Source organism: Scyliorhinus canicula, chromosome 11 (assembly GCF_902713615.1).
Source record: "Scyliorhinus canicula chromosome 11, sScyCan1.1, whole genome shotgun sequence".
NCBI lineage: Eukaryota > Metazoa > Chordata > Chondrichthyes > Carcharhiniformes > Scyliorhinidae > Scyliorhinus > Scyliorhinus canicula.
This window is the reverse complement of record NC_052156.1, coordinates 17,100,926-17,124,095: the sequence shown is the minus strand read 5'-3', so window position 1 is coordinate 17,124,095 and position 23,170 is coordinate 17,100,926. Positions and strand designations below refer to the sequence as shown.

Below are 23,170 nucleotides of genomic sequence, written 5' to 3'. Positions count from 1 at the left end.
CCGGGTCCCCGGCGCTGCAAGGCAGCAGTGCTAACCACTGTGCCATCGTGCTGCCCCTTCTCTTGTGCTAAAGTTTGGAGCGTAGACATTTTCGGGGCAGGAGGGAGGAGTCCACTAACTCTACTGGACATTTTAGTAAGAAACTCTCGTAGTCCATATCATTTAGATTAGGACAACTCACCTGTTTTAAAATATAATAATTGGAGTCCTCAGACACAGTCTACATTAAAGAGATGAGCCAGTGTTTATTTGGTTTGATTTCATCCACAGGATCTCTGTGATCTTTCACTCCAGTAACTGTGTCGTGTTGTGTCAGCTGCACAAATCATGAATGACAAATACACTCGAGAACTTTTTCTTATTTAGATTTACAATTATTTACAAATAACAGAGTATATGTTCACTGACGTTTGAGCCAAGTTTAATAAAGTTATTAAAAATAAACTTGCTTCCTTTAAAAAAAACAACAAAAATGAGAAGCCAAGTTAAGTGACATCACAGAATATATTATATACCATTACTGGAGAAACGCACCGTCAGAAGGAATTGTTTTTGCACACTTTCCAGCACACAATTTAGATTTTTTTTTTAATATTCTTTTAATAAAAGTAACAGCAACAACAACAAAAAAAGTTTTTTAAAAAACACGACTTTAACAAATTATACAACCTTTTCTTCCAAAGCTATTTAATTTAGGAGGATAAAAGTAAAAACAAAGAGCAGTCTGAGGTGTAGACCATCGTTAACTATTAATGCATTCTAATATAAAATACAATGCGAGTTTAAAAAAAAAATCTACAGATGAGACTGAATAATTGTTAAAGGAGATCCCTATTCACCTGAATTGAGTTGTAATACTGGTGTTGTCTCTCAGGTATCCCCTACGATGTTGGTTGGACATTCCCACTCCATCATGTTTAGTGCGTTGCATTCCATACTTCGTGAAGGATGTTGTCAATTAGACGATAGAGTCGGGAAGGTGATCAGAGAAAGGTGTAATTCAGGGACGTGGCTGAGAAACACTTTTTTGAAATGCGCTAAAGTTAACTGTGCCTCTTATTCAGCACAAGAGCAAAACATTTTGCAACTGAACACTTTTCCCCCTCTTATGAAAACTCTGGCTATGGCATCTCATCCCCCATTAATTATACTAATCTTATGCCCTCATGGAGACCGTGGGTTTACTCCACGCAAAGGGGCCCATGGCATTCCGAGTCACTCATGCTGTAACTCCAGCGGGTGTGGAGTAAAGGGCTTTACAGTCCCTGGATGGCAATTGAGGGATCTCCATTTGCAAGGGTGGAGTTCTCTGCCTATCCCAAATAAGGCAGTAACATAGGGATGGAAAATAGGAGCATTATAGGTGGTGATACCGGGTGAGGGGGTGGGGGTGGGAGTCGGCAGGATGGGGGGGGGGGCGGGGGCTGGTGCTGTAGATGGCCGGGCCTGGACTTCCTATGACTCTGGCTTGTATCACAGGCTGGTATACTGAATGGGACCAGGTGTAACTGCTCCGTCTGAAAGGCAGGTGTGGGATGCAGGATTGATTCATGATCTGGATCAATGAAGCTTTTTCTTAAATATGGTGGATTCTTTTATTGACTTTCTTACAAGAGGAGCTGACGGACCATTTGAAGGATTTTGGAACTGATAATGTCAGCGACAAGGTGCCCAAGATGTGTGCTTGGTGACATTGGCACCTACCCATCATTGTTATAATGGGGAATATCCTCTGACATCACATAATCACCCCATTACTTAATCAGGCCATGGATTTTCATCCCCAAAATAGCTGTTCAATGGTTGCCTCCATCTTGAAACACAGGAAGGAGCATTAACTGAGAGACACATTGCTAAGTATACAAACACCATCCTTTACAACCCTGAAAATAATGCAGTAATTCAAGGGAATACTGTTCCTCTTTAAGTACCTATATATCATACATAATGTCATGGGGACTTGGTTGTAAGTACAAGGAAATTGAATTATCATACTATATACAGCCTACAATAAATACTGTCTGTTGTAAGGGAAGTTATACTTTATATTAAAGAAATTCTATTATCTCAGAGCTTCATGTCTGCTGGAGAGGGGACGAATGGTGATTTCTGCGGTTTCGTGGCTTTTTCTGTTCTCTGATGGGCTTGACTTTGAGCTGCTTGTTCAAGTTTTCTTTGAGAATGTTGGCGGGGCGCTGCCAGTAATCCTCGCAGTACTGGTTGATGAGCCCCATTTCTGGTTGGCTCAACAGCTGGAGCAGGTCCTTGTACTCTGGTTTCGGGGTCCTGGAGGTGCCTGGGCTGCCCACCTGCAAGTTGGCCACGCCCGGCGAGAGCCCCCCTTGTGAGAGCACCACGTTGACGGTTTCATTGTTCAGGACCCGGAGGTGCACTCGCGCCAGTGCGTGCTTGAAGTTGTTCTCCGTGGAGGTGCACTGGTACATCCCAGCGTCCGTCATCTGGAGGGATCGAAGGAGGAGGCCTTGGTCTGTCTTGAGGATCCGTTCATCTACTTTAATCTAGAGAACAGGCAGGGGAGAAACACAACCGCAGTGTAAGTGGCAGCTTCTTTAAGTGTGTCCCTAAATGTATCCCCATTGCACCATCTGTGCTCTATGGAATTCAAGTTTAACATGGCATCACCCAAGGCGAGAGCACTGACTATTAAAATGATTCCACTTTAAGTTTATCATGAAAATACCTTTATTAAATGTTTGCTGAAGGAGATTGTGTGGTGCAATAGCTCAGGTCCTGACCAGATGTCAGATTCACGAGCCACATCATCAGCTTCCCGGACAGGGATTCACCCATTGCCTTGGGTCATTTCCCGATCAGTACGAAGACAGTAACACATTAACCGACATGACCCAACGCTTAAGAAATATTTAGTTGTGTGCTTGCGATCCCAGGGCATACAAGGCTGGGGGCCAAATGCTGGAAAATGAGATAAGAATACTTAGGTGGCTGTGTTTGACTGGCGGAGATGCAATGGGTCGAAGGGTCTTTTCTGTGCTGTAGACATCGGAACATCAGACCAGGAGTAAGGCTATTCAGCCCCTTGAGTCTGTCCCACCATTTAAAGAGATAATGGCTGATTTGTGGCCTAACTCCAAATACCTGCCTTTGGCCCATATCCTTTAATGTTTTTTGCTCAACAAAAATCGATCTCAGATTTAAAATTAACAGCTTCAACTGCTGTTTGTGGGAGGGAGTTCCAAACCTCTACCACCCTTGCGGTGAAGCGCTTCCTAATATCTCTCCTGAACGGTCTAGCCCTAATTTTTAGACTATGCCCCCTAGTTTTAGAATCTCCATCCAGTGGAAATAGTTTATCTTTATCTATCCTGTCTTTCCCTGTAAATACCTCGAATACATTGATCAGATCACCCCTTAACCTTCTAAAGACCAATGAAAATAGGCCTAATTTGTGTCCCTCCTTGTAATTTAACCCCTGCAGTCCCGGTGTCATTTCTGTAAACCTCGCTGACTCTGATTCAATGTCTCAGCCAAAACAATAGGCCAGTGTGCCATGATACTGTTAACAATCTCCATCACCTCGACATCAGTGTGCCTGGGCCTGACTCACTTCTAAAAGCAGCTAAAAACAGCCTGATCCTCAATCCCCAGTGAAAAGCTGCATTAGCTGATGTGGTAAATTTTCAACACATTGAAGGCCCTGTTTCCTCAATGTCTCCTCTCAGAACAGCCCAATCATCCCAGGGATATTAGTCTGGTGACCCTCTGCTGCATTTCCCCTGCGGGAAAGATGAGCTTAGGTGTGGGTGGCAGACAGGGGACGGGATTCTCTCAGCCCGGAGCCGGGGCGGGGGGGGGGGGCCCTCTCCGATTTGACCTGGCCCGCGATCGGGGCCCACCAATCGGCGGGCCGGCCTATCTGGCTGGGCCTCTCTGGCTGGGGGCTTCCTTTCCTACACGCCGGCCCCTGTAGTCCTGCACCATGTTGTGTCGGGGCCGGCGTGTTGAAGGAAGCCACTGCGCATGTGCGCGTTGATGCTGACGCCACTGCACATGCGCGGGTCCCGCGGCGCCCTATTCGCACGGGGATCAGCAGCTGGAGCCATATAGGGGCCCTAATTAGGCGTTGGGTCGGCCCGTTCACGTCGTCGTAAAACACGACGGCGTTTACGACGGCGTGGACACTCTGCCACGGGATCAGATAATCCCACCCAGGATGTGTGACATTCACTGAGATGCTGATCACGTAATAATGCTTAGCCCTGCCAAGCTGTGAAACAGGATGAATCCAGCAGGGTAAAGAGCTGTTAATCTGCAAGTTGGCTGCTCCCAATTATGGTTTCCCTGCAGATAACACCACTTCAAACTCAAGTGCCTCTTGAGATGTCTCAATCTAATAATAGATTGCACCACTCCCAATTATGGTGCCTCTTCAGCGAGACCACTCCCAATTATTGTGCCCCTCCAGATAGCATTACATTGAGCTCCAATGCCCCTTCAGACTGCAGCGCTCCCACTTCTCGTTCCTCTTTAGGCATCATTACCAGTGAGCACTCGGACCAGCTATAATGCTACATTATTCTTTTTTCAATCCTTTCACTGATGTGGATGTCACTCCCAAGGCCAGCATTTATTGCCCATCCCTAATAGTCCTTGAGAAGCGTGGTGAGCTGCTTTCTTGTCAACAGAATGGCTTGCTAGTCTATTTCAGAAGCCAAATGAGAGTTGATTGTACATCTGTGGATCTGGAGCCAAATGTAGGCAAGACTGGGTAAGATTGCCTTCCTTAATGGACATTAGTGAATCAGATTTTTTTAAATGACAATTTGGTAGTTTTGTGGTCGTAATTACTGAGACTAACTTTTTATTCCAGATTTGCAACTAACTCAACTTAAATTCCCCAGCTGACACAGTGTGATTTGAACTCCCACCTCTAGTATATTTGCATATTGCTAGTTCAGTAATGTAATAAATACCCCTAATTACTCGCTCCCATCTTCAGTACACCCTCGGAGAGCATCACAGTCACTGGTTTATTGCTCTGGGCACCATGCAGATATCCCTTGATCATAGAATTTACAGTGCAGAAGGAGGCCACTCGGCCAATCGAGTCTGCACTGGCCCCTGGAAAGAGCACCCTACCTATGCCCATACCTCCACCCGTCCTCGTAACCCAGTAACCCCACCTAACCTTTCTTTTTGGACACAAGGGGCAATTTAGCACGGCCCATCCACCTAATCTGCACATCTCTGGACTGTGGGAGGAAACCGGAGCACCCGGAGGAAACGCACGCACACACGGGGAGAACGTGCAGACTCCGCACAGACAGTTATCCAAGCTGAGAATCGAACCTGGGAACCTGGCGCTGTGAAGCAACTGTGCTAACCATTGTGCTACCGTGCCGCCCTTAATATTGTTCCCATACCAGCCTCCCCGAACGGGCGCTGGAATGTGTACTTTTCACAGTAACTTCATTTGAAGCCTACTTGTGACAATAAGCGATTTTCATTTTTCATTTCATTTTGAGCGGGGCGCTAGATTCTGCCATCTACAAAACAAGTATTGAACCTTTAATTTGAACACGCCTGAGAAAGAATATTGTACGTCATTTCCACCACAGGCTAACCCTGGTGAAGTTCCCCTGATGATGTTAACAGGATGCTGTGCGACGTTGCACACAACTCTGTCCTGCCGTGAACGGGTTAAGTTTTGTGCAATATTACAAAACCTAGGAACCGAAAGTAAAAATAAAATGCTAAAGCTTTTCTTTAAACCAAGGCCCTTCCTGCGTACAGCCCTGTGCTTGCCATTGGCTTTGGTTGACAAAGAAAGATAAGCAACACCCTTCCCGTGAGAAAGGAAGTGTTCGTAGCTTCACTACTGAGATGATTCACTTCCCAGCAGCTGAGGGTTGATAGCTTCTTGGGCCAAGAGTGCTTGGATGGGAAGTTTATACGTCAGCACAGGAGGCTTGCGTCAGCTGGGGTGGTTCTGATTCCTGGCATTGCTGATGGCTGGTGATGAGAGTTTCTGTTCTGCAGTGTGTGCGGGCTGGGGGTGGGGGCTGTTGTAATAAAGAACTCACATCAACACAGCACCTTTCGCAACCTCAAAGTCCCAAAACACTTGACAGGCAATTAAGTATTTTGACACATTGTACTCAATGTACTTAGATGAACTTAGAGCTTGGATTAGTACTTTGAACTATGATGTTGTTGCCATTACAGAGACCCTGGCTGAGGGAACGACAGGACTGGCAGCTAAACATTCCAGGATTTAGATGCTTCAGACGGGATAGAGGGGGGTGTAAAAGGAGTGGAGGAGGTGCACTACTGGTTAGGGAGAATATCACCGCTGTACTGTGGGAGGACACCTCAGAGGGCAGCGAGGCTATATGGGTAGAGATCAGGAATAAGAAGTGTGCAGTCACAATGTTGGGGGTTTACTACAGGCCACCCAACAGCCAGCAGGAGATAGAAGAGCAGATAGGTAGACAGATTTTGGAAAGGAGTAAAAGCAACAGGGTTATTGTGATGGGAGACTTTAACTTCCCCAATATTGTCTGGGACTCACTTAGTGCTAGGGGCTTGGACGGGGCAGAGTTTGTAAGGAGCATCCAGGAGGGCTTCTTAAACAAGATGTAGATAGTCCAACTAGGGAAGGGGCTATACTGGACCTGGTATTGGGGAATGAGCCCGGCCAGGTGGTAGAAGTTTCAGTAGGGGAGCATTTTGGGAACAGCGACCACAATTCAATAAGTTTTAAAGTGCTGGTGGACAAGGATCAGGATGGTGAATGTGCTAAATTGGGGGAAGGCTAATTATAACAATATTAGGCAGGAACTGAAGAACCTAGATTGGGAGCGGATGTTTGAGGGTAAATCAACATCTAACATGTGGTAGACTTTCAAATGTCAGTTGAAAGGAATTCAGGACCGGCATGTTCCTGAGCGGAAGAAGGATAAATACAGCAGATTTCGGGAACCTTGGATAACGAGAGATATTGCAGGCCTCGTCAAAAAGAAAAAGGAAGCATTTGTCAGGGCTAGAAGGCTGGGAACAGACAAAGCCTGTGTGGAATATAAGGAAAATAGGAAGGAACTTAAGCAAGGCGTCAGGAGGGCTAAAATGGGTCACGAAAAGTCATTGGCAAATAGGATTAAGGAAAGGCTTTCACACATACATAATAAGCAAGAGGGTAGCCAAGGAAAGGGTCGGCCCACTGAAGGATAGGCGAGGGAATCTATGTGTGGAGCCAGAGGAAATGGGCAAGATACTAAATGAATACTTTGCATCAGTACAGTAGTCCCCCGTTATAACGCGGGTGTTGGGGTCCAAGACAGCCACCCGCGTTACATCCGAGCCGCGGATATCCACGATGGGGGTTTTTAAATTTAAACATTTCAGGGTTATTGGTAGACAGCCTCCCATAAGCCCCCCCCCCGCCGTATATCGCAGACTGTTCGAAGCGGAGCAGAGACCACAGGGCAAGTGACTGCAGATCCACACGGTTATTGAGACAGGTTTAAAAAGGAGAAGATTGCCAGCTTTCGGCACACTTTCCTGGGCAGTGACTAATGTAAATGTGTCGTTTAGATGTCAACATCCAACTTTAAAACTTCCTGAATGCAGCCCATCACTCTCGCTGCTGTCAGCAATCCAGCCACCCGCAGTTAACTGACAATTGGTGAAGGGTTAACTTTGCAAACTTTTACATTTAGCAACTTTCTGGGCAGGCTTGTTTGCTAAAAATAATCCGCTCCCCGACTGGAAACCTAAAGTTGCCCCAGCTCCATCCCCTTATCCCAGTGCAAGTAAGTTTTGAGTAAGTTTGGGTCCATAAGCCCCCCCGCTGTATATCGCGAACCGCGGTATTGCGGAGCGCGGTATAACGGGGGACTACTGTATTCACCAAAGAGAAGGAATTGGTGGATGTTGAGTCTTGAGAAGGGCGTGTCGATAGCCTGGGTCACATTCAGATCCAAAAAGACGAGGTGTTGGGTGTCTTGAAAAATATTACGGTAGGTAAGTCCCCAGGGCCTGATGGGATCTACCCCAGAATACTGAAGGAGGCTAGAGAGGAAATTGCTGAGTCCTTGACAGAAATCTCTGGATCCTCACTGTCTTCAGGTGATGTCCCAGAGGACTGAAGAATACCCAAGGTTGTTCCTTTGTTTAAGACGGGTAGCAAGGATAATCCAGGGAACTACAGGCCGGTGAGCCTTACGTCAGCGGTAGGGAAATTACTGGAGAGAATTTTTCGAGACAGGGTCTACTCCCATTTGGAAGCAAATGGACGTATTAGTGAGAGGCAGCACGGTTTTGTGGAAGGGAGGTCGTATCTCACTAACTTGATCGAGTTTTTCGAGGAGGTCACAAAGATGACTGATGCAGATAGGGCAGTGGATGTTGTCTATATGGACTTCAGTAAGGCATTTGACAAGGTCCCTCAAGGCAGACTGGTGCAAAAGGTGTAAGTCACACGGGATCAGGGGTGAGCTGGCAAGATGGATACAGAACTGGCTAGGTCATAGAAGGCAGGGAGTAGCAATGGAAGGGTGCTTTTCTGATTGGAGGGCTGTGACTCGTGATGTTCCGCAGGGATCACTGCTGGGACCGTTGCTGTTTGTAGCATATATAAATGATTTGGAGGAGAATGTAACTTATCTGATAAGTAAGTTTGTAGGACGACGCAAAGGTTGGTGGAATTGCGGATTGTAATGAGGACTGTCAGAGGATACAGCAGGATTTAGATTGTTTGGAGACTTGGGCGGCGAGATGGCAGATGGAGTTTAATCCGGACAAATGTGAGGTAATGTATTTTGGAAGGTCTAATGCAGGTAGGGAATATACAGTGAATGGTAGAACCCTCAAGAGTATTGACAGTCAGAGAGATCTAGGTGTACAGGTCTATAGGTCACTGAAAGGGACAACACAGGTGGAGAAGGTAGTCAAGAAGGCATTTGGCATGCTTGCCTTCATTGGCCGGGGCACTGAGTATTAGAATTGGCAAGTCATGTTGCGACTGTATAGAACCTTAGTTAGGCCACACTTGGAGTATAGTGTTCAATTTTAGTTGCCACACTACCAGAAGGATGTGGAGGCTTTAGAGAGGGTGCAGAAGAGATTTACCAGGATGTTGCCTGGTGTGGAGGGCATTAGCTATGAGGAGCGGTTGAATAAACATCGGTATGTTCTCATTGGAACGACGGAGGTTGAGGGGCGACCTGATAGAGGTCTACAAAATTATGAGGGGCATAGACAGAGTGGATAGTCAGAGGCTTTTTGTCCAGGGTAGAGTGGTCAATTACTAGGGGCATAGGTTTAAGGTGTGAGGGGCAAGGTTTAGAGGAGATGTACGAGGCAAGTTTTTTTTACTCAGAGGGTAGTGGGTGCCTGGAACTCGCTGCCGGAGGAGGTGGTGGAAGCAGGAACGATAGTGACATTTAAGGGGCATCTTGACAAATACATGAATAGGATGGGAATAGAGGGATACGGACCTCGGAAGTGCAGAAGGTTTTAGTTTAGACGGCAGCATGGTCGGCACAGGATTGGAGGGCCAAAGGGCCTGTTCCTGTGCTGTACTTTTCTTTGTTCTTTGTTCAAATAATCTTCAAGTGCACATTGTCACATTCTAGATTCCAGGTCCAGTCAACCTAAGAGCTTCAATTGCGTCTGCAGCCATCAAACACATCTTTATGAAATGAAACTCAACCTCAAAATTCAAGACACGTTGGGCAGTATTTAATCGAGGTAACTGGCTCTGCAGCTGGTGAGAGCCCCACATTGCCTCCTTTTCGGATGGCCCATCAAATTAGATGTCAGATGTGCCTTCCCCAGGATTAAAGACCCTCATCACGGCATCGCAAAGTTGTCACAGTACAGAAGGAGGCCATTCAACCCATCTTCCCTGTACCAGCTCTCCAAATGAGCAATTCCTCTAGTGTCATTCCCTCATCTTCTCCCCGCAACCCTGCCACATTCTTCCTTTTCAGATAACAGACTAATTCCCTTCTCGACTGCTTCGATATAACCTGCCTCCACCACACCCTCAGGACAGAACTTTCCGATCTCAGCCACTCGCTGTGTGAAGACATTTCTCCTCGTGTCGCTTTTGCCGATTATTTTAAATTTGTGCCTGCTCGTTCTCGATCCTTCCGAGTGGGAAAAGTTTCTCCCTGTCTACTCTGTCCACACCCCTCATGATTTTGAACATCTCTGTCAAATCTCGCATCAACCTTCTCTTCTCCGAGGAAAACAGTCCCAACTTCTCCAGTCTGTCTTCCGAACTAAAATTCCGCAACCCTCATGAATCTGCTCCGCACTCTCTCCAAAGCCTTCATATTTTCCCTAAAGTGCAGCTCCATGAAGAGGACGCACTATTCTAGCTGAAGCCAGATTAACAACATAACACAACCTCCTTGCGCTTGTACTCTAGGGCCTCTTGGTAAAGCCCAGGATACTGCGAGCTTTATTAACTGATGGGCCATCAATAGCACGAGAGACGAGTTACTTTACAAAAGTTAGGCTTTAATAAACTAGAACTTAGCCCTGCGGTCGTCTACAATAAAATGGACGACCGCCGGGCGTTTGACTATTTATACCTCGGCAAGGAGGCGTGGTTAACTCAGCCACTCGACCAACCGGTCGAGAGGCACATGACCGACCAGGGCCAATGGTAAGCCGGTGTTCTGCCCCAATGGCAGACAGGTATGCAAATCATATCACCACATTAACCACTCTCTTAACCTGCCCTGACCCCAGGCAGCCTGAACGTAACTCCGACAGGCTTCCCGCATGACGACAGCCCCGCTTGTTGCTGTCTGAATGCCAGTAGTGGCAGGAGGAGACCCTGTAGAGGGCACTAATTGCCCCAGTGGTGGCGGGGCTAGGAGGGCCATCCCGAGAGGGTACAACCATTAGGTCTGAGCAGGGCCTCCTATTGCCACTGCTGGCTTTCAAACAGCAGCAAGTGGGGCCGTCGTCATGCAGGAAGCCTGTCGTGGTTACGGTGTCCTGGGCTTTACTAAGAGGGCCTCAAGTTCAAGAGCAAGAAGGTTGGCTTAGGTTGTTCGAATCACAGAGTTTACATCACAGAAATCGTGTCTGTGCCCGGCTGAGAAAGGAGCCACCTTGGCGAAGCCCACTTCCCAGCATTCGGTCCGTACCCCTCCAGGTTAGGACACCTTTCGGTTTTCTGCCTGCCCTATCCTTTCAGGCTGCGAGATCCAAACCTCTGAGCGAAAAACACTGTCCTCATCGCCCCTCTAACCTTTCTTCCAACCACTTTTAACCTGTGCCTCCCCTTGGTTACTGACCTCTTTGCTGAGGTAAACAGGCCCCTCCCGTCCACTCTGTCCAGGCCCCTCACGATTTTGTGCATCTCAATCAAATCTCCCCTCAGCCTCCATTGTTGGAAGGAGAACAACCCCAGTCTGTCCTATCTTTACCCCTCACTGCAATTTTAGACAACTGGTTTGTAATGCGGAACAAGGCCAGTAACGTGGGTTCAATTCCCGTACCAGCTTACCCGAACAGGCGCTGGAATGTGGCGACTAGGGGCTTTTCACAATAACTTAATACTTGTGACAATAAAAGATTATTATTATTATTATTATTAATTTTCCGGTGCTGGCAACATCCTGGTTAAATTCCTCTGTGCCTTTGTGTTGTTGCATCCTCCCTGTAATGAGGTGACCAGAACAGCACATGGAACACAAGCTGTGGCCTAACCTTTGTGGAGCATGAATACCAGAATTGAAGAGTTGAGCCAAATGGCCGTCGATGTTGAACGTTTTTGTACAGATTTAAACTGCAATCACATTAGGCTCTTCTCAAACCCACAGCATATAATACGCATGCTCAAGCTGCCAAGGCATTGCTCGAAGAAGTCCTTGTTCGTTAATGGCCAGGTCGGTGGAGTTGCTTTAAGGTCAGAGTGTGGGACCTGGTGATTAAATTCTATAACGGCGAGTTGAAGATTAGGAATCCTGGTTATAGGCTTACCTCTTTCTTCCGCTCGCTGCCATGCCGCTGAAGCACCCACTTGATGCTGGCCTGGGGGGATTTGGGCTGGCACTCGAGGAATGTACTGCTGCCTTCCACGCCGTACTGTTCCGTCTCTGCCGCTTTCCTATTAGCTGTCAATGTACCAATAGAGGGTTAGGACTCAACGCTATGCCATCCATTCCATTAGAAAATACAGGGAAACTCTGGGGTAAACACACATAGTCTACCACGGTCTGAAAGGAATTTCATGCCTTAGTGCCAACTTATTTTGAAAGAGCCCAAGTTTTCATATCCTTAATGTTTACAAGACGGCCGAATGATGAATATGCAATTAAATCACTCCGTCACAAAAGATAGTTCATTTCTCGCTTTCTCCTCAAAATACTTCACTTTCTGTCCTCTTGCTCTTAATCCGCTGAGTCTAGTTGTTGTAGGACCCAGAGATGCTGGCGCCAGGCCCTCTACCCCTATCCCGCCCCCATCAAACTCCGCCCTACTTGCCCAAGTGGCCCACTTTCCATTTCTCATACAGTCAGTGGGCTATTTGACTATCAGAAGGCATCGCGGCTGAGGCCAATCTGTCCCCACTGAACACCTCTACAGTGCAGAAAGTGCAGCAAGTCAGTGAGCATCTGCAAAGGGGAAATGGAGACTGAATATTGCTAAACAGACAGGCATGCGGCTGAAGCTTTTCATCTTGCACTCTAATTCTCCTGGCTGTGTACATCTCTCTAACTCTCCTGGCTGTGTACATCTCTCTAACTCTCCTGGCCGTGTACATCTCTATAACTCTTCTGGCTGTGTACATCTCTCTAACTCTCCTGGCCGTGTACATCTCACTAACTCTTCTGGCCATGTACATCTCTCTAACTCTCCTGGCCGTGTACATCTCTCTAACTCTCCTGGCTGTGTACATCTCTCTAACTCTCCTGGCTGTGTACATCTCTCTAACTCTCTTGGCCGTGTACATCTCTCTAACTCTCCTGGCCGTGTACATCTCACTAACTCTGCTGGCCATGTACATCTCTCTAACTCTCCTGGCCGTGTACATCTCACTAACTCTCCTGGCCGTGTACATCTCTCTAACTCTCCTGGCCGTGTACATCTCTCTAACTCTCCTGGCCGTGTACATCTCTCTAACTCTCCTGGCCGTGTACAGCTCTATAACTCTCCTGGCTGTGTACATCTCTCTAACTCTCCTCGCCGTTTACATCTCACTAACTCTTCTGGCCATGTACATCTCTCTAACTCTCCTGGCCGTGTACATCTCTCTAACTCTCCTGGCCGTGTACATCTCTCTAACTCTCCTGGCCGTGTACATCTCTCTAACTCTCCTGGCCATGTACATCTCACTAACTCTCCTGGCCGTGTACATCTCTCTAACTCTCCTGGTTGTGTACATCTCTCTAACTCTCCTGGCTGTGTACATCTCTCTAACTCTCCCGGCTGTGTACATCTCTCTAGCTCTCCTGGCCGTGTACATCTTTCTAACTCTCCTGGCTGTGTACATCTCTCTAACTCTCCTGGCTGTGTACATCTCTCTAACTCTCCTGGCCGTGTACATCTCTCTAACTCTCCTGGCTGTGTACATCTCTCTAACTCTCCTGGCTGTGTACATCTCTCTGATTCTCCTGGTCGTGTACATCTCTCTAACTCTCCTGGCCGTGTACATCTCTCTAATTCTCCTGGCCGTGTACATCTCTCTAACTCTCCTGGCTGTGTACATCTCTCTAACTCTCTTGGCCGTGTACATCTCTCTAACTCTCCTGGCCGTGTACATCTCACTAACTCTTCTGGCCATGTACATCTCTCTAACTCTCCTGGCCATGTACATCTCTCTAACTCTCCTGGCCGTGTACATCTCTCTAACTCTCCTGGCCGTGTACATCTCTCTAACTCTCCTGGCCGTGTACATCTCTCTAACTCTCCTGGCTGTGTACATCTCTATAACTCTCCTGGCTGTGTACATCTCTCTAACTCTCCTGGCCGTGTACATCTTTCTAACTCTCCTGGCCGTGTACATCTCACTAACTCTCCTGGCCGTGTACATCTCTCTAACTCTCCTGGCCGTGTACATCTCTCTAACTCTCCTGGCTGTGTACATGTCTCTAACTCTCCTGGCTGTGTACATCTCTCTGATTCTCCTGGTCGTGTACATCTCTCTAACTCTCCTGGCCGTGTACATCTCTCTAATTCTCCTGGCCGTGTACATCTCTCTAACTCTCCTGGCTGTGTACATCTCTCTAACTCTCCTGGCTGTGTACATCTCTCTGATTCTCCTGGTCGTGTACATCTCTCTAACTCTCCTGGCCGTGTACATCTCTCTAATTCTCCTGGCCGTGTACATCTCTCTAACTCTCCTGGCTGTGTACATCTCTCTAACTCTCTTGGCCGTGTACATCTCTCTAACTCTCCTGGCCGTGTACATCTCACTAACTCTTCTGGCCATGTACATCTCTCTAACTCTCCTGGCCATGTACATCTCTCTAACTCTCCTGGCCGTGTACATCTCTCTAACTCTCCTGGCCGTGTACATCTCTCTAACTCTCCTGGCCGTGTACATCTCTCTAACTCTCCTGGCTGTGTACATCTCTATAACTCTCCTGGCTGTGTACATCTCTCTAACTCTCCTGGCCGTGTACATCTTTCTAACTCTCCTGGCCGTGTACATCTCACTAACTCTCCTGGCCGTGTACATCTCTCTAACTCTCCTGGCTGTGTACATGTCTCTAACTCTCCTGGCTGTGTACATCTCTCTGATTCTCCTGGTCGTGTACATCTCTCTAACTCTCCTGGCCGTGTACATCTCTCTAATTCTCCTGGCCGTGTACATCTCTCTAACTCTCCTGGCTGTGTACATCTCTCTAACTCTCCTGGCTGTGTATATATATCTATAACTCACCCTGGCCTCTCCAGGAACAACTCACTAACTGCCCAACGTTCGTTATGCATTTGATGTAAAATGATAACTGCCTCTCACAGCAGAAGGAAATGTCTCCCTACTCACCATTGGAGTTGTAACCCCGACACTGCCTGATCGGGTTGCCGTGCCGGACATCTTGCCTTCGACTTCGCCTGTGAAAAACACAAGGAAACCAGTTCCAGTGAATGAAGGAAACCATTAAACATAGCTGGGAATTCTAACTGAATTTTATTCCCAGTGAACCTTATGTTCATGTGGAAGGTGAGGAATGAATGCTGCCCATTGTGTGCCCAGAGTCAACATCAAATATTCACAGGTATAAGAAGCCCCAATTTCCAGGGTCTCTTCCTCTGATTTAGTGTTCTTCTTCCTATGTACCAAGTGTCCACAAACTAGACCCTGCCACCTGCAACCCACAAGCTTCAGTTAACTCAGCTGTGTCTCACTTGGTAGCACTTTCACCATTGACTCAGGAGGCTGTGGGTTTAGTCCCACTCGAGGAACCTGAGCATAAAGATCTAGGCTGAGACCCCAGTGCAGTACTGAGGGAGCGCTGCAGTACCGCAAGTACTTTCTTTTGGATGAGATGCTAAAGTGAGGACCATGTCTGCTTTTTCAGCTGGATGTAAAAGATCCCATGGCGCTATTTCGAACAAGGGCAGGGCAGTTATTCTTGATGTCCAGGCCAATATTCAACCCTCGATTAACATCACTGAAGCAGATTATCTGCTGATGAGCACATTGCTGCTGTTGGGAGCTTGCTGTGGAGAAATTGGCTGCTGCATTTCCTATATTGCATCAATGACTACACTTCAAAAAGCACTTAATTGGCTGCAAATTGCTTTGGAATTCCCTGAGGTTGTGGAAAAATTCTGTAGCAATACAAGTCTTTCTTTCTGTCTTTCGTAGCTGCTTAAAAGCCCTCTGAGTCTCAGTTCCACGATTCTGGTTGCTGTTAGATTCGAAACAAACACCACGTCCTGACAGGCCGAAAAAGGCGGTGGAAAGATTCTTCTCTCCCTGATAGGTTTATTGTTTTTTCCTTTGCCTATCAGGACATTTCTGAACCTTAGTCCTTTGCTTAGAAATCCAAAAGCGTAAAACAAAAGCTGGCCGATCGGCAGCCCTGCACCGATTAGAAATCTTCACGGACGTGTTGACACCCTCGTCACATTTAGAAAGCAAAACCATTTTTACCCCTAGATTTTAACTTTGAATTATGGCCCAGTAAAGAAGAAGAAGAAAAAGATATTGCATTACCTACAGTCCTCCAAATAGCAAATAAGGGGAAAGGCAAGTTCAGCATCGATGTGATGTCCTGAATGGACCACTTCTGTGCTGTAAGATTCTACGACATTCCCCTACCATTCTTCAGGGAAGACCATGTGATCTTTTATTTCTACACGAACAGGACTAAGTTCAAATCTCAATCGCCAGAGGCACCCCCCATGACAATGTAGCACTCTGTTGGTGCTGAACTGGAAGTGTCAGCTTAAACGATGTGCTCAAAGTCCCAGAAGTGGAATTTGCATCCACAACGTTCTGACTGGGGTGAGTCAGATGCAGAGAGAGAGGGAGAGAGAGAAAGGTAAACTATAACAATGAAACAAAAGACTCAAATTTACCTTACAATCTGCCTTATTCGCATAGAATAATATTAATGATTTTCTCTTTAAATTTCTACCTGATTTGGTGCTCCATTAAAATACTGAATTCACACATAATTGTATCTCGGCAAATGAAGTTAAATGTCCTGGGAGAAAAATGAGTGACAGGCTCACTATCGTCGAGAGATGCTTCTCTGCATTAATTTATAGTTTAAAAAAAAGATTTTACGCTACAGTGACAGCAGCCATGATAAATGAAGTGACACAGCTGCACGGTGAAAAATATAATGAGCGCAGGATCCACCTTGAGCAAATCTCAAGGAGCTTTTCCACATAAATGTAGAACAGATTTCAGTTAACCAAGAGTTACTGGCCATATCCCCACTGGTGACCTCATGGCTAATCGCCTAGAATCTTGCAGCAGGGAAGGAAGCCATTTGTCCCATCGTGTTTGTAGTAATATGCCTTTAAAGGGAAGGCAGCATGTCAAAGCAGCGTGTAGGGCAGCAAGGTAGCACAGTGGTTAGCATAGTTGCTTTTCAGCTCCAGGGTCCCAGGTTCGATTCCCGGCTTGGGTCACTGTCTGCGCGGAGGCTGCACGTTCTCCCCGTGACAGCGTGGGTTTCCTCCGGGTGCTCCGGTTTCCTCCCACAATCCAAAGATGTGCAGGTTAGGTGGATTGGCCATGATAAATTGCCCTTAGTGTCCAAAAAAGGTTAGGTGGGGTTACGGGGATAGGGCGGAGGTATAGGGATAGAGTGGAGGTGTGGATTTAGGTGGGGTGCTCTTTCCAAGGGCCGGTGCTCAGACTCGATCTACCGAATGGCCTCCTTCTGCACTGTAAAATTCTATGATTACTTTAAGGGAAGTGTGTCATATGATCTGGCCTCTGGTTCACTTTGGACTGGAGCTGGACACAGTCTCGCTCCTAATGTCCTCAAGCTTTCTATCTGTGCATATATGTTAAGAGATGGTGAAAATTAAGATTAAAATAATAAATTAGAAAGAAAATAAAAGGAGGAATTGATAAGGGCAGCTGTATAAAGGAGGTTTTCATGTGCAAAATAGCATACCAGCAAAAAAAACAACCTATGTGACTAGGGGAAAGCAATGGGGTGTAGAAGAGGCAACATCAAAGAGGAGAGATAAGGGAATTGGCACATAAATGCTAAAATGCTGAGTCCACAGGGTGGGTAACATCAAAGGGAAAGAATGATATATCCATAGCACAGTAACTGGAGAAAGTGACATAGTCGAGACAGCGACCGTCACAGCCACAGCCAGCTGCAGAAAACAGTCTCCCCTGAAAACAAGTTATTGCTGAAAGAGCAGCTGGTTAAAACCAAAAACTCGAACTGAGACGATTATGCCTTCAAACTGAAGGTGGTTTTCCCAAACGTGGACAAATAACCTGTGCATGGTAATTATCTGCTGGATTTAGTTCATAGGGTTATATAGTATTAGATATTGTTTGGGAACAAAGAGGCATCTCAGAGTTCAGGAAACATAGGTAGTTGGGAACCAAATGGGTAACTTCATGTAATGTTGTGTTGTTAAATGTACTGTATTATAATCCTTCTTGTGTGTTTTTCTTTTAAGTTAATAAATATTCTTTATTAATTGATCACAAAATGATTGGACTATTCCTCCCTGGTTTGCATATCTTTTCTCACTGTATGCCAAATTGAAAATATACACCACTAAGAACAGGTGTTCCAAGTTACCCTTCTGGGTTTTGGCATACCGTCGCATTTAACAGCGGCTCTGTCCAATAGACCTGAAAACATTACCCACGAATTATCTGTACAATTCCCTTTGGAAAATGACTAAAGACTCTGCTGTCATCGCCGTTTCGGGCAATGCATTCTGGATCGTATCAATGTGCTGCCCAAAATCGAAAAGAAATCACCTCAATCTCCCCTTTTTGGCTTTTTTTTTTTAAAACCAATTTACTTTAAACCTGATTCTGCTGCCAGTGGAAACCATTTCTCTCTCTTATCGCTATCAAAATCCCTCATGATGCGTCAGACTGACAAGTGAGATGTGCATTGTTTCTCACTGCTGGCTGTGACCCATCTTATTGATCGTACTTGTGAATTAATTTTAATAAATACTTTCATAGTTATTTTCTAGGCCGGGACAATCAGTTGGAGCTGCCCCGGTGATGGCATTGCGTCCCTGTGGTGTCAAACTAATGGGAATCCGATTCCTAATTCCACTGGGTATTCTAAATGTAAATAGGCTTCTTTGTTGCTGCAACATGGATGTAAGCTATTGGTGTTTCATTAATGCTCAGGTAATCAGCAAGCATGGGAAAAAGAGGAACAAAACCCGCTGTTTGCTTCCAGAGTGTTCTCTCATCATTCCCCCCCCCCCCTCCCCCACCCCCGTCATGTTCTCCTCCCAATTTACTACCTTGCTGAGGCAAAACTCTGCAGAGTGTCTGTGATTCCCAAGGCAAGAGCTGTCGGTCTAAGATTGCAAGTCAGTGAAATTGAAACAAGTCGGCTGCACTCGCCTGAGTGTGGGGTGGTGCTGTTGCAGAATGTTCATCCAATTAACAGCTGTGGCATTTCATGAAGAAATGCCGATGTGAGACAGTTCAATGTGGAAAGCGCTACTTAAAGAACAGAGGTATCGTATTTCTTTGTCAGTAAACTCTTAACAAGTTGTTTATTGTAGATCATCTTTGCATGGCCCCAGTGGAACTGGAACCAGGGTCCTCCATGTTTCATGCCTTATTAACTTCAGTCTGATTCTCCCTTCTATACTTTTCTTATGTAACAATGTATTTGCTTGAAACATTTTGTCATCTATATCTAATTCTCCGTGCTGAAGACATTTCTTGAAATTGCAAGTGCTGGATTAACTCACACTGCTGCTGGGGTCTTTCAAAAATCCTATTTTGAATTTGTTCATGGGGTGCAGGCTTTGGTGGCTAGGCCAGCATTTATCTCCCATCTCCAATTGCCCTTGAGAAGGTGGTGATGAGCCACATTAGAACATAGAACAGTACAGCACAGAACAGGCCCTCCGGCCCTCGATGTTGTGCCGAGCCATGATCACCCTACTCAAACCCACGTATCCACCCTATACCCGTAACCCAACAACTCTTAACCTTACTTTTTAGGACACTACGGGCAATTTAGCATGGCCAATCCACCTAACCCGCACATCTTTGGACTGTGGGAGAAAATCGGAGCACCCGGAGGAAACCCACGCAGACACGGGGAGGACGTGCAGACTCCGCACAGACAGTGACCCAGCCGGGAATCGAACCTGGGACCCTGGAGCTGTGAAACATTTATGCTAACCACCATGCTACCGTGCTGCCCATTGTTGAACCTAACTGCAGCCCCCGTGTACCGTTAGGGAGGGCGTTCCAAGATTAGGAGAGAATGACAGTGATGGAACAGCGATACATTTCCAAGTCAAGATGGTAAGTGACTTGGAGGGGAACCTCCAGCCGATGGTGTTTCTAAGTATCTGCGGCCTTCGTCCTTCTAGGTGGGAGAGGTCGCGGGTTTGTCGGTGCAGACTCGATGGGCCGAAGGGCCTCTGCTGCACTGCATTATTCAGTGATTCTGTTTGGAAGGTGCTGCCGAAGGAGCCTTGTTGAGTTGCCGCAGTGCATCTTGTAGATGGTACACACTGTGCGTCAGTGGTGGGGGGACTGAATATTGAAGCTGGTGAATGGGGTGTTAATCCAGTAGCCTGCTTTGTGCTTGATGGTGTCGAGCTTCTCGAGTGTTGTTGGAGTTCCACTCAACCGGACAAGTGGAGAGTATTCCATCACCATCCTGACTTGTGCCTTGTGGATGGCGGACAGGATTTGGGGAGTCAGGAGGTGAGTTACAAGCTGCAGAGTTCAGCCTCTGAGCGGCTCTTGTTGCCATAATACTTATGCAACTATCCCAGCCGAGTTTCTGGTAATTGGTAACCGCACGATGTTGATAGAGTCATAGATGTTTACAGCAGGGAAACAGGCCCTTCGGCCCAGCCTGTCCATGCCGCCCAGTTGCTATCACTAAGCTAGTCCCACTTGGCCACATTTGGCCCATATCCCTCTATACCCACCCTGCCAATATAACTTTTTTTTAAAGGAAATAATTGTACCCGCCTCTACCACTGCCTCTGGCAGCTTGTTCCAGATGCTCACCACCCTCTGTGGGAAGAAATTTCCCCTCTGGTCTCTTTTGTATCTCTCCCCTCTCATCTTAAACCTCTGCCCTCTAGTTCTGGACTCCTCTACCTTTGGGAAAAGATGTTGACTATCTACCTTATCTATACCTCTCGTTATTTTATAGACCTCTATAAGATCACCCCTAAGCCTCCTACGCTCCAGAGGAAAAAGTCCCAGCCTATCCAGCCTCTCCTTATGGCTCATATGGGAGATTTGGTGTGGTAATGCCATTGAACATCAAGAGGAGATGGTTAGATTCTCTCTCGTTGGAGCTGTCCAGGGGGCACAAATTTCACTAACCACTCATCAGCCCAAGCCTGAATATTCTCCAGGTCTTGCTGTATGCAGGCAAGGACCGCTTCAGTATCTGAGGAGTCACAAATGGTATTGAACATTGTGCAAGCATTAACGAGCATCCCCACTTCTGACCTTATGATGGAGGGAAGATCATTGATGAAGCAGCTGAGGATGGTTAGAACTAGGACATTGCCCTGCCCATCCTGAACCTGTATAGAACCTCAGTTAGGCCACACTTGGAGTATAGTGTTCAATTTTGGTCGCCACACTACCAGAAGGATGTGGAGGCTTTAAAGAGTGTGCAGAAGAGATTGACAAGGATGTTGCCTGGTATGGAGGGCATTAGCTATGAGGAGCGGTTGAATAAACTCGGTTTGTTCTCACAGGAATGACGGAGGTTGAGGGGCGACCTGATAGAGGTCAAAAATTATGAGGACAGTAAGAAGTCTTACAACACCAGGTTAAAGTCCAACAGGTTTGTTTCAAACACGAGCTTTCGGAGCGCTTGTGTTTGAAACAAACCTGTTGGACTTTAACCTGGTGTTGTAAGACTTCTTACTGTGCTCACCCCAGTCCAACGTCGGCATCTCCGCATCAAAATTATGAGGGGCATAGACAGAATGGATAGCCAGAGGCTTTTTCCCAGGGTAGAGGGGCCAATTACTAGGGGGCATAGGTTTAAGATGCGAGGGGAAAGGTTTAGAGGACATGTACGAGGTACGTTTTTTTACTCTGAGGGTAGTGGGTGCCTGGAACTCGTTGCCAGAGGAGGTGGTGGAAGCAGGGACGACAGTGACATTTAAGGGGCATCTTGACAAATACATGAATAGGATGGGAAAAGAGGGATACGGACCCAGGAAGTGTAGAAGATTTTAGTTTAGACGGGCAGCATGGTCGGCGCAGGCTTGGAGGGCCGAAGGTACTGTTCCTGTGCTGTACTTTTCTTTGTTCTATATCAAAAACTTGCAGCTATAGGGCGGGATTCTCCTGTACCCGGCGGGGCGGGGGGTCCCGGCGGGACAGAGCGGCGTGAACCACTCCGGCATTGGCCGCCCCAAAGGTGGGGAATCCTCCGCACCTTCAGGGGCTAGGCCGGCGCCGGAGTGGTTTGTGCCCCGCCGACTGGCGTGGAAGGCCTTTGGTGCCACGCCAGCCGGGGCCGTAGGGTCCCCGCGCATGTGCATGGTGGGGGGGGGGGGGGGGTCACCTACGCGTCGGCCATCGGGGAGGCTGAGAGGGCCGGCGTGTAGGAAAAGAGTGCCACCATGGCACAGGAGCGCCCGCGGATCAGTGAGCCCCGATCGCAGGCCAGGCCACCGTGGGGGCACCCCCTGGGGCCAGACCACCCCCCCCAATGTCCCCGGAAATCGCCCGCGCCACCAGGACCCTCCGGTAAGGGATCTAGTTTAATTTACACCGGCGGGACTGGCAAAGAACCAGTGGGCCTTCGGACCATTGCGGCTCGGAGAATCGCCGGGGGGGGGGGGGGGGGGGGGGGGGGACCGCTGCGAGTGGGGGTCAGAGAATCCCGCTGATAATGTCTGTGATTTTCCACCAATTAAAATCAATGGATTGATGAATCACTGACGAACATACATGGCACTTCTAACGAGAGTCGATTGGCATAAGGCAAAACTTCCATCCTCATTTGGGAGGAACACCTGTCTTGGAATTCCTGCCTTGATTGGATGGCAGCTCTCCTGCCCCTTCAGGCACAGCGCTGCAGTGGCCAGAAGAGGTATTGCAGGAAGCTGTCTGGAGCTAACCTCTGGGACCCGGGGAACAGGTAAGCGGCAGGGGTCCCAGGGCACAGAGCGTCAGGGAGGTCGTGGGGTTGAAGTGTTGCAATTGGGGTTTCAGTGATAGGCCGGGGGTAGATCGAAGCCCGGATGTAACAGGACCTTCAGGGGAGGCCGCCCCCAGTCAGAAGGGTCTTTCAAATGAAGGCCCCTTCCCCCTCCCTTCCCACCCTAGATCGAACTTTGTTTTCTTTTGGCCTTCTCCCCCTAAACTATTTCCATCCTAAAAATAGAGGTTGGGTGAGGAAAATTGCATTAGTGGCTTTAAGTGACCACTTCAGGGCCTTAATTAGGGCAAGGAGCCCTTCCCACCCCAGTGCATAATTGCAACCAGGACAGGGTGGGCGGGAACCCAGTGGGAATCCTGTCCATGTAA

General features: G+C 47.4%; 1 protein-coding gene across 1 annotated transcript in view; it reads right to left on the bottom strand.

Annotated features, from left to right (window-relative positions):
- Positions 1–219: 219 nt before the first annotated feature.
- sema3fb (sema domain, immunoglobulin domain (Ig), short basic domain, secreted, (semaphorin) 3Fb) overlaps positions 220–23,170 on the bottom strand; it is a 256,825-nt gene continuing 233,874 nt past the window's right edge. The window contains exons 15-17 of the mRNA XM_038812020.1: positions 14,993–15,060; positions 11,983–12,116; positions 220–2,519 (exon numbers count right to left, since the gene is read on the bottom strand). Coding sequence (XP_038667948.1) covers positions 2,076–2,519; positions 11,983–12,116; positions 14,993–15,060 — 646 coding nt within the window. The 3' untranslated portion in view covers positions 220–2,075. The remainder of the gene's footprint in view (positions 2,520–11,982; positions 12,117–14,992; positions 15,061–23,170) is intronic.